At 47.6% G+C, this 12,642-nt stretch overlaps 1 protein-coding gene across 1 annotated transcript in view; it reads right to left on the bottom strand.

Annotated features, from left to right (window-relative positions):
- Positions 1–275: 275 nt before the first annotated feature.
- LOC103261947 (zinc finger protein 263-like) overlaps positions 276–12,642 on the bottom strand; it is a 17,722-nt gene continuing 5,355 nt past the window's right edge. Inside the window, exons 2-7 of the mRNA XM_021713113.1 lie at positions 8,257–8,575; positions 6,957–7,160; positions 5,821–5,905; positions 5,172–5,248; positions 4,379–4,502; positions 276–1,433 (exon numbers count right to left, since the gene is read on the bottom strand). Coding sequence (XP_021568788.1) covers positions 1,249–1,433; positions 4,379–4,502; positions 5,172–5,248; positions 5,821–5,905; positions 6,957–7,160; positions 8,257–8,575 — 994 coding nt within the window. The 3' untranslated portion in view covers positions 276–1,248. The remainder of the gene's footprint in view (positions 1,434–4,378; positions 4,503–5,171; positions 5,249–5,820; positions 5,906–6,956; positions 7,161–8,256; positions 8,576–12,642) is intronic.

The following is a 12,642-nucleotide window of genomic DNA, read 5'->3' as shown; positions in this document are numbered from 1 at the left end:
CCCATATCCATTTTCCCAGTCTTTCGTCCAATTAAGGTATTGGGAAACATCCATTTTGGATCTTTCTAATAATGCCCAAGTAGTTCTTCTTCCTCTGATACGTTCTGGCTTGAATTCTCCCCGTTTTCAGTCCTTATTTCAAGATCTGAAAGAATGAAATGAAACTCAAACGTAACCTATTTTCTGAATTCAGACGAATGGAAACTATGTGAAAGAGGTCCTCACTGGATGCTTAAAAACAAGTTATTTATGGTGACAGATAGGACATAGTCAACTTTTCACGAGCCAGGAACAAATTTATTGGAATGTGGCTGACCCACAGTTAAGACCAGCACATCTCCAGCTCCTAAACAAAAGGTCATATACAGAAAGTCTGGGAAGGTAGAAGGCAGGCTCTAGGCCACTCCTCTTCAGTCAGAGTGGCTCAACTTTCCTCAGAGGCTCTGTCCCACACTCAGTCTCTCCTCTCTGCCCACCCCTTATGGACTGGCAATTAACACTAAATGGCCTCCTTTTTTCTTCCTGATGCTGCCCTCAGGTAGTGTGACATTCCATAGAGTAACTCTCCTAGCCTTTCTCTATCCCCTTACCAATAAGTGGGAGAAATGACTTCTTAGATTAATGAGGAGCTGAAAATATAAGGTTTAAAGGCTCTGTCCCTGCAGGTTTGTCCAAGGGCTGCCTGTGATGACTGGGTGGGTCAATCTGCTCAATTATTGGGTTCAGTATTAGGAAGCCCACTGTGGTCACATACCGAAGTCATGTTCAACAGCCCTCCCTACCAGTTATAAACCTGCCATTTTGATCTCACCGTCTAACACTTATGTCTCTGTCTCTCTCAGTTGGTCTGAAATCTGGGCAGGGGAAGAAGAATACTGTTTATCAGATCCCCTAAAATTCCAACAAAATGACAGCTCACCAGGGAGGGGAGCTCATCTAAACATGCTTCCAATAACCTAAGATTTACTACAGTTTCAATTTGGAGTTTTCCATGCTCACTTTTTCTATTAATCTTGTTAAGTAATAATTAGTTGTAGTTAAAATTCAGATAGAAATTTAAGGGGAAAATCATAAATAGTCATAATTCAGTTATATCCTTTTTAAAGGTAACTAAGGTTCAAACTTAGGGGAACAGACCTTCCTGGGTGCCACCCACTCCTCTGCTCTTTTCTCAACTCCTGTGCATTCAGCACCACAGAACAATAAATTGGGAATGCTAAGAGCCTGGGTTCCTCTTCTAGTCTGTGCCTAGTGCAGGCCTGTCCAGGTATGGAATTCCAGAGCTGACCTTGTTGCTGAAATACTGGCTTCCACCCATTTCTCGCCTGCACAGGGAGTGTTCTGAGTCTCCTTGAAGTCCCAGAGATGGCCATGCTGAAGCTGTTCCCTTTTCTGCAGCTTGGTGACCCCATCGTGCTGGGGAACTGGAGGTTCTGCTCAAGAAAATGCAAGAAGGGACATGGAGTTATATCACTTACTTTCTCTTCTTACATGAGGAAGTGGCAGATTAAATGAGAATGGAAGTACCTCTAGGAAGGTCTAGTTTTCAGAAGAAAAAACTTTGTCAGTGGGAAATATTTTCCCTTTTACTCCTTTGAGGAGTATGGAACAACATATTTATCTATTTTAGTAATAATTATAATGATGATGTTAATGAAAACTAACATTTGCAAAGTGCTAATAATGTGTCAGGTTCCCCTTAACATCCCAGTGAGGTAATGCCCATCCCAATGTCCATTTTCCAGATGAGAAAATGCAGGCTCAGGGTTAACCAGCTTGCAAAAGAATAGACATGGCTTAAAGTGGGAGACTGTTGTATCTAATACAGGCAGAGTTTACACCAATGAGGCACTTATTTATTTTTGAATTGGTGTCTCACTCTCACCCAGGCTGTAGTGCAGTGGCACAATTATGGCTCACTACAGCCCTCACCTCCTGGACTCAAGTGATTCTCCCCCCTCAGCCTTCTGAGTAGCTAGGACTACAGGCACATGCCATCACAACCAGGTACATTTTTAAAAATGTTTTTTGTAGAGACAAGGTCTCACTATGTTGCCTAGGCTGGTCTCAAACTCCTGGGCTCAAGCAATCCTCTCATCTTGGCATACCAAAGTACTGGAATTATAGGCATGAGCCACCATACCTTGCCCTATTAGGTACTTTAGATGCAAACAAATGACTGAAAGTTTAAGTAACTCCAACCTTTCTTTCCTCTGTTTCTATAATATTGCTACTAAGAGCAGGCAGGGAGACTCCTGCATTACAAAGCAGAGCAGGAGCCTCAAAATGGCTTTTGTAAGCCACCCTGGGCTACTGGTTCAGTGGAGGGTTGAGTCAAGCAGTATTTAAAGGGAGGAACTAAACAGTGTTTCCCCAAAGTTTTCACCAATTTCCCCCGATGAGGCCATTCCAGATACATATCAGTCACAGCAGAGCCAGCATAATAATTCTGTCTCCCCGGCCGGGCTCAGTGGCTCAGCCTGTAATCTCAGCACTTTGGGAGGCTGAGGCGAGTGAATTGCCTGAGCCCACAGGTCCGAGATCAGCCCAGGCAACTTGGTGAGACCTCGCCTCTACAATAAATACAAAAACTAGCCGGGCATGATAGCATGTACCTATAGTTCCAGCTACTTGGAAGGCTGAGGCTGAAGAATCACCTGAGACCAGCAGGTTGAGGCTGCGGTGGTCATGAGCATGCCATGGCACTCCAGCCTGGGCAACAGAGTAAGACTCCAACTCAAAAACAAAAAACAAAAAATTGTGTCTCCCTGATTCCCACAGGACTCCATCTTGCCCACTGCTCTGAGGTACACTGGATAGGAGAGCTTATCACTGGCATTCCCCCTCATCGCCTGGGGACCAAGGCTTCTGGGCTCCACTTGGGACTCCTCTGCCATTTCATTCCCATCCCCAGTCACACTTTCTGGTGCTGTATCTTGGTTCCCTTTTGTGTTCTCTCTATTCCAAAGAAGGTCTCCTGCCACTTCTAAGGCATCAAAGGTGTTGGAAGGGCCCAGGGATTCATCAGAGCATCCATTTCATCATAGAAGGCACAGGTGCCTGGCATGTGGGTGCTCCTGGCTTTGCAATAGTTGGTCTGCAGGTAGCAACACTGCTCCAGGGTCCACAAGAAGCCACGCTCTCGCAGTCACTCAGCCACAATCCAGTACACCTGGTGGTTCCGGTGGCAGGTGCGGAGCTTCTCATGGATCCAGGACTCACAATTCCCAGAAAATCTTGGTTTCTTCGTAGCTCCAGTGCACCCCTGCCACCTTCTCGTCCTCCAGGCCCTGGCATTCCAGCTCATCCCAGGTCTTGGCTTTTCTCCAGGTTTGCACCTGGCCAGGCTTGACTGTCACCCCCACACCCCACACCCCCTGTTCCCGAGCAGTCTCCCACACTCTCCTTTTCTCTGGTGTGTTGAAGATCTGGGCTCTGTGGCTTTTCATCCTGTTCCACATGGGAGCTCACACTGGGCTTATGGATTGGAAAATCTGTTTGCAGGGAGACAAACAGAAGATGTAATGGTTTGGTGAATCTAATCTCAACCATTTGATAAGCCAGGGAGAAGAGATAGTAATTTTTTCTTAAAGTCTAGGAGAATTCTTGGTAAAGCTCAGTGAAAATAATATTAAGGACTGTGAAGGAATAATAAGAAAAAAATTCAGGCCCAAATCCATAACTATGTATATCCATGTTCATCTATCTTGTAACAAATAAAATTTAGGTACATGTCTAAATGGACCATCTCTCTAAGATGAGCTTTCAATCTAATATCCTTTCTAGGCTCAAGAATCTCATCGTTGGCCAGGCACGGTGGTTCATGCCTGTATTCCTAAATGCTTTGGGAGGCTGAGGCACAAGGATCACTTGAGGCCAGGAGTTTGTGACCAACCTGAGCAATGCAGTAAGATCCAGTCTCTACAAAAAAATTTTTTTTAATTAGGATGGGCATGGTGGCATGTGCCTGTAGTCCTAGCTACTCAGGAGGCTGAGGCAGGAAGATTGCTTTAACCCAGGATTTGAAGGCTGCAGTGAGGTATGACTGTGCCACTGCATTCCAGCCTGGGTGGCAGTGGGTCCAGAAAGAAAGAGACAGAGAGAGAGAGAGAGAGAGAGAGAAAGAGAGAGGAAGAGAGAAAGAGAGAAGGAGAGAGGGAGGGAGGGAAGGGAAGGAGGGGAAGGAAGAAAAGGAAAGGAAGAAATAAATAAATTCATCCTTGGTCACACTGACTATGGTATTAGATTTCTATTATTTCTTTCAAGAGAGATTGAAGGAAGGAGTGGATTTGAAAAATTAAACCCTAAAATGGTAAGTAGTGAATACTACAGAAACTCCACAGCTAATTTTGACTGTAAAGAAAAAAGGCATTCTTACCTAGTGAGAGCCCATTTGCAGAATCCTGCCAAGTTACTTCTAGGTGGTTCTTCTGTCCAGGTTCCTGTTGCCTCTGTGCCTCCAGGGAGATATACATGGCTACTTCACCAAATGTCACTAGCTCCTGAAGAAACATAACACCCTTTCTCAAAACACATGGCCCTGGAACAAAATGCCTCTATAATGCCTGAGTCAGAGGGCAAGTGACAAAACAGACTTAGAAGAAACTAAAAGTTGAGTTATCTTTGGCTTGTAAGTGCAATCAAGGAGAAAGGAGGGAATAAGAGGTGAGGAAGAAAAGAAGAAACAAGCTGCCATTTCCTGAACACCTATGTACTGAGCCAGAAGTTTTTCATGCTTGCTCAGAGTTGCACAGTTGTGCAGGGTATGATGCTGGGATTTGAACTCAGGGCTGTCTGACTCTGAAGCTTTTGGTATTTGTTTTTCTCCTACTACTCAACACCACATGCCATGAGAGAAAACTCCATAAAAAGGATGAAGGAAGTAACCAGTACCTTAAGGCAAACAAACATATCAGTATAATCTAACAATTTCTGGGTCAAGGAAAAGAAGAATTTTATCACAGTTCCCTGTTACCATAGCTGCAGCACTGCCTTATATAGGTAAGGGATTTGGGCACCCTCTTGCAGGTTGATGACATTTTGGAGGCTAAATTGTGAAGGTGCTGGGCCTCCCTGCTGCGTAAAATTCCTTTTGGGATGCAGAGCCCCCCCCCCACTCAAGTAGTAAAAGGTGATCTGAGTAAGAAGAGTAAGAAAAGAGTCTGACTCACCTGGGAGCTGCTTGTCGTCCCCTGGTGACCACTGCTCTTCTCTGAAGAAATGTGCAGAGCCCGAGGATCAGGCAGGGCTGGAGGAAGAGAAGGAGTCATTAGGGTACATGGTTCTCAACTTCTCTTGGACTTTCTCCTTCTCTCAGCAGCTGCTCTGTCCTATTAAAGGAGGAGTGGTGAAAACCAGATGATACATTTCCAAGATGAGAGTCTAGATGTTCCCTTCCATATCCACCCAGGTACTGTCAGGTGTTATGCTTTTGTTTTTCTGTTTTGATAACACACTTGAGTCATCTGAATTGGTCTGGGGACACTTAACTGTGTAAGGATTACTGCATTCTAGTTTAACCCTATCTTGCCCCTTTCCCACCAACCAAACCTGAAATCTATCTCTACCTATAACCTACCTGTCATCTCTCACGTAAAGAAAGGTGCCGTGGGCCCCCCTATGTTGTTTTACAAACATGCCAACCAAGGTCCTTCCTATCTTTGGAGGCACCTATTTAGTCTCACAGATTCACATGGTCAGCCTCAGTCCACAGGCCATATCACCAAGTGGAAGGGGGTGGTACCACTGTCTGCATGCAGAGGGTACTTCTCTGCCCGCTGCAGAAGGCCCCTCCCTTCTCCCCACACTGCTCTTTCTTACCGCTCTTGTGGAAGATTTGGAGTTCTACTTTGGGGCTGCAGTTCAACTGTTCCTCTGGTTCTGGCTGTGAGCTCTTCACCACCGCCTGGAACAGACACACATTCTGTCTGTGCTTGTTTTAGATGGATGTTTAGAGGACTCAGTAATGATCCTGAGGGTGCCTTCTTCTCTGAGAGCATACCTATCCATATTTAAGGATTGGAAGTGGTCAAAATTCTGTATGAACTAAAACTTAAACATCCCAAGACACAAAGAAGCAAAGGAGAAAGCTGGTTTTACACAAGTCCCTGCAGCAGCAGTAAAGAGTGTGGATGGGCCAGGCACAGTGGCTGGTGCCTGTAATCCCAGCACTTTGGAAGGCTGAGGCAGGAGGATTGCTTGAGCCCAGAAGTTCCAGAACAGCTTGGGCAACAGAGCAAAACTTCATCTCTACAAAATATTAAAAAATTAGCCAGGTGTGGTGGCATGTGCCTGTAATCCCAGCTACTCAGTATGTTGAGGTGGAAGGATGGCCTAAGTCCAGGAGGTTGAGACTGCCATGAGCAGTGATCATCGTGATCATGCCACTGCACTCCAGTCTAGGCAACCCTGACTCAAATAAATAAATAAATGAAAGAGTATGGACTAGGAAGACTTCATGGAGACAAGGCCTGGAACTCACCCACGGCAGTCTGGCCACCCAGCTCTCCTGGGGCCATTCCTACCTGCCCTGCCAACCCCTAGGCAAAACACAGAGGACCAACCAATAATTCAGCTATTTTGCAATAGGTTCAGTAATGTCAGTAAAGACCACTGAAGTCCCTAGCCTTCTGACAGGCGGCTGCCCAATGAGAGTTGCTCTCCAAAAAGAGATCTCTGTCAGATGTGCTCCTCCTTGATCAGTGATGCTCAAGCCATTTTATGCAATGTTCTCATTTAATGGCAGAAACCAACACTCAGCCAGTGTTGTGCACTTTCTGAAGAGTCAGCCAGAAACCGGAAGGAAAGTAGCTGCTACCAGACCACGAAATAAGCACATTCCAGTTTAACACAAATAGCAAAGTACTACACACCACCCACACTGTCGGCAACTCAAGGTGACTCTGTCTCTCACATTCCTCTATTTTTATGACTCAGAACGAATTCTCATATCTCACCTGCAGGCCCTGTCTTCCAGGTGCTTTCTGCAAGTCTTCCACCAGGGCTACTGCCTCCTCTCCACTCTCTGGATGCTGCTGTCTAACCCAGATCTGGATCTCCCGGGGAAGGACAATCAGGAACCGTTCAAGGACTAGCAACTCCAGGATCTGTTCTTTCGTACACTTCTCTGGTCTCAGCCACTGACGACAGAACGTACAGCACTAGATAAGGGCCTCCGGGGGTCTTCTTGATAGTGGAAATGTCAAAAGCTTTGGCAGGGTGTCTCTGGTCCAGACTCATTCTCTTGAAGGGAAATATCCTGCTCCTGAAGGGAATCTTCTTCCAGTTTCACTATCTGAAGATCTTGTACTCGAGGGGTCTGAATTTGTTGGTCAACAGCTACAGTCATTGTTCTGCTCAAAGAACCTTGCAACTACACTCCGAAGCTCAAGCCTCTTCTACCACCTCACTGGGAAGCCATCTTCAATTACGAGTCACTAAGTGGAGCTTCTCTTGAAATTCTAGAGCCAGAGACATACATTACAAAGTGAAAATCACAAGTGAAAATCACAAGTGTTAGCCCAGCAGGGCTGAGGTACAGAGTCTTCCTGCCCCCACCCCTTCTATACCCTGATGCTTGTAGAAGCTGGGCCTCTGTCATTAAGGCAGCAGCTCCAGAAGTGTGATAAGAGGGGTCAAGAGTTGGTGATATGGCTGGAAAGTAAAGGAGCTTGAGGTTGTGCTTGCATAACAATTAACTGAAGGCTGAGAAAACGCCAATTATTCACCGAGGAATGCAATGGAAATTATATATGGGACAATGAATTGCCTACCCTCCCAAGTCACTGGTCTTCAGAACTATCAAGTGTTGCACAATACAAGTCTGAGAAGGCACACAGGTAGCAGCACCTTGGAGAGCAGCACCGGGACGAGCCGGTCTTACATTTCAGAGATTCAAGTACTTCCGCTCAACTGCCCTCTCTTCTGGTTTGGTTCTCAGTCGCCCCCCCGGGGAGGGAGGGGCGTTCAGGAGTCCCAAGCCCTGGCATCGTAACTCTCTCCCAAGCAGGGAAATTTACCCTAGTTACAAGCTTTAAGAGCAAGGATGATAAAAGCAGACCCACAGGATGCCAGAGTTGGAAAAAAAGTTGAGGTACTCTGGCTTCAACTCTCAGAGCTGAAGCAATCGTGTAGACCTCCAGGGACTTGCTCAAGGTCAGCTTGCTGGTTTATGGCAGGAAAATAAGCAGTGGCTCAAAACTGTGACCCTAGACTGAATGACTCGCCAGCAGAGCGTGACTTACGCTGGAAGGCTACTCTGCTCCGCGGGCGACCTTCTCTGGAAGCTTTGTGGGACAAACGCGGGACCTGGTGACTGGGGCGCCCATCAGGCTCCATGGGCACCGGGAAGGGGGGCGTCGCCAGCACGAGGAGCTGCTTGCGGGGCGGCGGGGCCTGGGCCCGAGGCGGCGGGAGCCCAGGCCCGAGGTGAGAGCCGCTCCCGCCCGCCAAAGCCCTGCGAATAACGACGACCAGGCCTTGCGGCACCTCCTCCGCGGCCACGCAACGTCCCCACACCACCCTCGAACCCCGAGCCCAGACCGCAAACCCGGGTGTTCCGACGTTCGCTGAACACCTGAAACGGAAACCCTAGAACCGGAAGCCCTCGGTAGTCATCCGAACTACATTTCCCACAGACCTCCGCGCTTAGACAGACAGCAGCATTAACCAATAAGATACAAGGAAGACTCAGGCGCCTGCTTGTTTCAGACGATTCATTGGTAGGACTTTCCTACATTCTGTAGAGGAGTGGGAGCGTCCAGAGACGCGGCTAGAACTCGCTGCCTGCGGAGGGGGTGCCTTCTGCCTCCCAGGAGCGGTGGAGACATCTCGTCCCGCGCGGCCCTGGGGGCATTGAGCAAGACAGCCTTTTACCAAGCATTTTCACGGAGGGCCGAGGGCGGCTGTTTAACCCTGTTAATCCCTGTGTATGCCGATTATACAGTTGAGTAAACTGAGGAGGCTTGAGTCTGAGGTCTCTCTGTTATTAAGGAGCTGGGACTCCAATTAAGGTTCTCTAATACTTTTTTTTTTTTTTTTTTTTGAGTCGGAGTCTCACTCTGTCGCCCAGGCTGGAGTGCAGTGGCACGCTCACGGCCACCGCAGACTCGACCTGTTGGGCTCAGGCGATCCTTCTGCCTCAGCCTTCCAAGTAGCTGGAAATACAGGCATGCGCCGCCACGCCCAGCTAATTTATTTATTATAGGGAGAGGTCTCGACATGTTGCACAGGTTGGTCTCGAACCCATGGGCTAAGGCAGTCCTTTCGCTTACCGCCTCCCAAAGTGCTGGGATTACAGGCATGAACTACCGTGCCCAGCTGGTTTTCTGCTACTTCAGGTACTTTGCTCTGGCATGATTGCCAGTCTGGTAATGCTGCACCACTATGATCTTCCCCCTCACCCAGCACACACACAACTTCTTTATTTCCTGTGTGCACATTCCTGGGCCACTCAAGGCGAACATCACTGCCATTTATTCATTCAACAACCAACCGAGGAGCACCTACATTGGGCCAAGCACCGGGCGGTGAGTGGCGGTAGAAAAAAAGCGACAGCCTAACAAGTAGCTGGAACTACAGGTGCACACTACCAAAAAAAAAAAAGAAGCGATGCATTTTCTAAAATGCTGCCATGAACAACTCAAACTTCACTACAGGATAAGCACTAGATTGGACGTTGTGTTCAAAGGAAATCACTTGGTAGAAACACTAGAGAGGATAGGGCAGGCGCAGTGGCTCAAGCCTGTAATCCCAGCACTTTGGGAGGTGGAGGCGAGAGGATTGCTGAGCCCAGGGGTTCAAAACCAGCCTGGGCAATTTGGTGAAACCTCGTCTCTACAATAAATAAAAAAATTAGCCGAGTATGGTGGTGTGTGCCTGTAGTTCCAGCTACTTGGAAGGCTGAGGCGGAAGAATCGCCTGAGCCCAGCATGTCGAGGCTGCGGTGGCCGGAAGTGTGCCACTGCCCTCCAGCCTGGGTGACAGAGTGAGACTCCAATTCAAAAAAAAAAAAAAGAAAAAAGAAATACTAGAGAGGGGCTGGGAGAACCCAGGATGGAAGAAACTGCAGCCTCAGGAGAAGGGGGAAGGAAACCACTTAATGTAAGAGCCACCTTACACATTTTATCTGGTTTGGTTCTGACAAGGAATCCTGGAAACCTGCAACGGTCTCATTCCATATTTAACACATGAAAGGTCCAAATTCAAGGCAGTCTGTGATGAGATGGTGGGAAGGGCAGGATGACAGGAGGGGCTCTCCAGAGTGCCAGTTGCTAGGCTGGGCCATGGCAATTCCGTCTGTCCCTCTGATCTGAGGTTAATGTGGACACTTGGGCCTGCACTCTTGGCCTATACACACATTTAGCTTTCAAACCACTCCTTGGACCAGTCCAGAAATTGCAGAGCTGCCTCAGGGACTAGTGAGGGGGTAAAGGACCAACACAGGAGCAAGCTTTGGGGTCCCACCCTCCTGTCACCAGAACAGCTCTGCCTTTACACGTCTGACATAGCCTGTGAGCTATGAGGGACTCAGGCAAAGTGTTTCACTGAAGCAAGTAGTTCTTCCACAGCTGCCTCTGGTCTGTGAACGAATGGAAGTCTGAGTTGGGACACTAGGGAGAATGAGCAGGAGTCAGATACTGGGACAGGTGGGCCCCAGAATCTGTGCTCAGATGCGTGATGCCAAAGGCATGAGCTCAATTGCATGAAGGCGTGGCAAGCCAAAGGAAATTAGCCACAGGTCTTCCTCTCAACCAGGCTCTGAAATATTCTGCTTTCAAAATCTCACCATCACCCACACAATTCTATTTCCACTTCTCCTGTGACCTTGGGATATTTTATCAAGAGGGTGAAAAAAGAAAGACTAATATTTTATCCAAAGATCTGGCCAGGTGTAATGGCTCATGCTTATAATTCCAGCACTTTGGGAGGCTGAGGCAGAAGGTTTGCTTGAGTCCAGAAGTTTGAAACCGGCCAGGGCAACATAGCAAGACTACATCTCTACAAAAAATAAAAAACTTAGCTGGGCGTGGTGGCACATGCCTATAGTCCTGGCTACTCAGGAGGCTGAGGTATAAGTATTGCTTGAGCCCAGGAGTCAAGGCTGTGGAGACCTGTGATCATGCCACTGCACTCCAGCCTGGACGACAGAGTGAAATCCCAACTCAAAAACAAAATACAAAAAAAAAAAAAAAACCCACCCCACCCCCACAAACAAAAACAAAGATTTGCAGGGAGTTAGAATGGCCCTTTATTTGAAAATCTCCAGGGCTGGCTGTGAGATACTGTGGGTACAACCAGCGCAGGACACAAGGCCCCTGTTGAACACCCTGATTATGAGACAGGGTCCCCATCAGAGATAAAGAGCCAGGAAGGGCAACTGCTGGTCACAAGCAAGGAGGGACCAATTACAGTCATAGATAGTCCTGATATAAGCTAGGGAGAAGACTAAAAATTGTAACTAACTTATTATTTTTATTTTAGTGTTTTGTTGTTATCCATTTGTTCCTATTAGATATTTCTCATAGTGAAGTTAACTGGCTTCAAGAACTGAGGTTAAGCAACAGTTGCTGGACAAGTTACTTACTAAACCTTTCCTCTAAGTCTCCACTTTTTCACCTGTGGAATGAGGATACTCACCTACCTCCTAGGGTTGTGGTCAGGATTAAACAAGATAGCCTGTAAAGAGTTTAGCACCGTGCCTAGCACAGGATAACTATTCTGTAAATTTTGTTTTTTGTTTTTTGAGTTGGAGTCTCACTCTGTCACCCAGGCTGGAGGGTAATGGCATACTCCCGGCCACCGCAGCCTTGACCTGCTGGGCTCCGGCGATCCTTTCGCCTCAGTCTTCCAAGTAGCCGGAACTACAGGCACACGCTACTATTGTAGAGACGAGGTTTAGCCAAGTAGCCCGGGTGGGTCTCGAAACCGTGGGTGCAGACAATTCACTCGCTTCGGCCTCCCAAAGTGCTGGCATTGCAGGCTGAGCCACCGAGCCCGACCTGTTCTGTAAATTTTGTTGCCGTAGCTATGATGGCTTATTGTGAAGTAATGCAACCTAAGGGAAGCAAAATTCCATGAAAAAAAGGTCATTTCTTGGTGAAGCATGATGGCTCATGCCTGTAATCCCAGCGCTTTGGGAGGCCAAGGCAGGAGGACCAAGACCAGCCTGGGCAACATAACAAGATCTTGTCTCTACAAAAAAGTCAAAAAATTAGCCAGGCCTGGTGGCATGCACCTATCGTCCCAGCTACTCAGGAGGCTGAGGACTCAGGAGGTTGAAGCTGCAGTGAGCCATGATTATGCCACTGCACTCCAGCATGGCTGACAGAGTGAGACCCCATCTCAAAAGGGGGACATCTGGAGTAGCTGATAGGTTGTTCCTTAACCTGGGTGCTGGTTACATAAGTGTGCACAGTTTGTAAAAATGTAATGAGCTGTACACTCGTGTGTATTCATCTGTCTACTATACGTCAGTATCAAGTCTAAAACAAGGAAACTGTCTCAGGATGTGGTTACATAGATTCACTGGATTAAACAGTAATTAATAGTAAGATAAGCTGGGCTTGGTGGCTCAGCCTGTAATCCCAGCGCTTTGGGAGGCTGAGGTGAGTGGATTGCCTGAGCCCGCAGGTTCGAGACCCG

The sequence above is a fragment of the Carlito syrichta genome, unplaced genomic scaffold (assembly GCF_000164805.1).
Source record: "Carlito syrichta isolate Samal-C Ts95f unplaced genomic scaffold, Tarsius_syrichta-2.0.1 Scaffold304234, whole genome shotgun sequence".
Lineage (NCBI taxonomy): Eukaryota > Metazoa > Chordata > Mammalia > Primates > Tarsiidae > Carlito > Carlito syrichta.
This window is presented reverse-complemented; position numbering and strand designations above follow the sequence as displayed.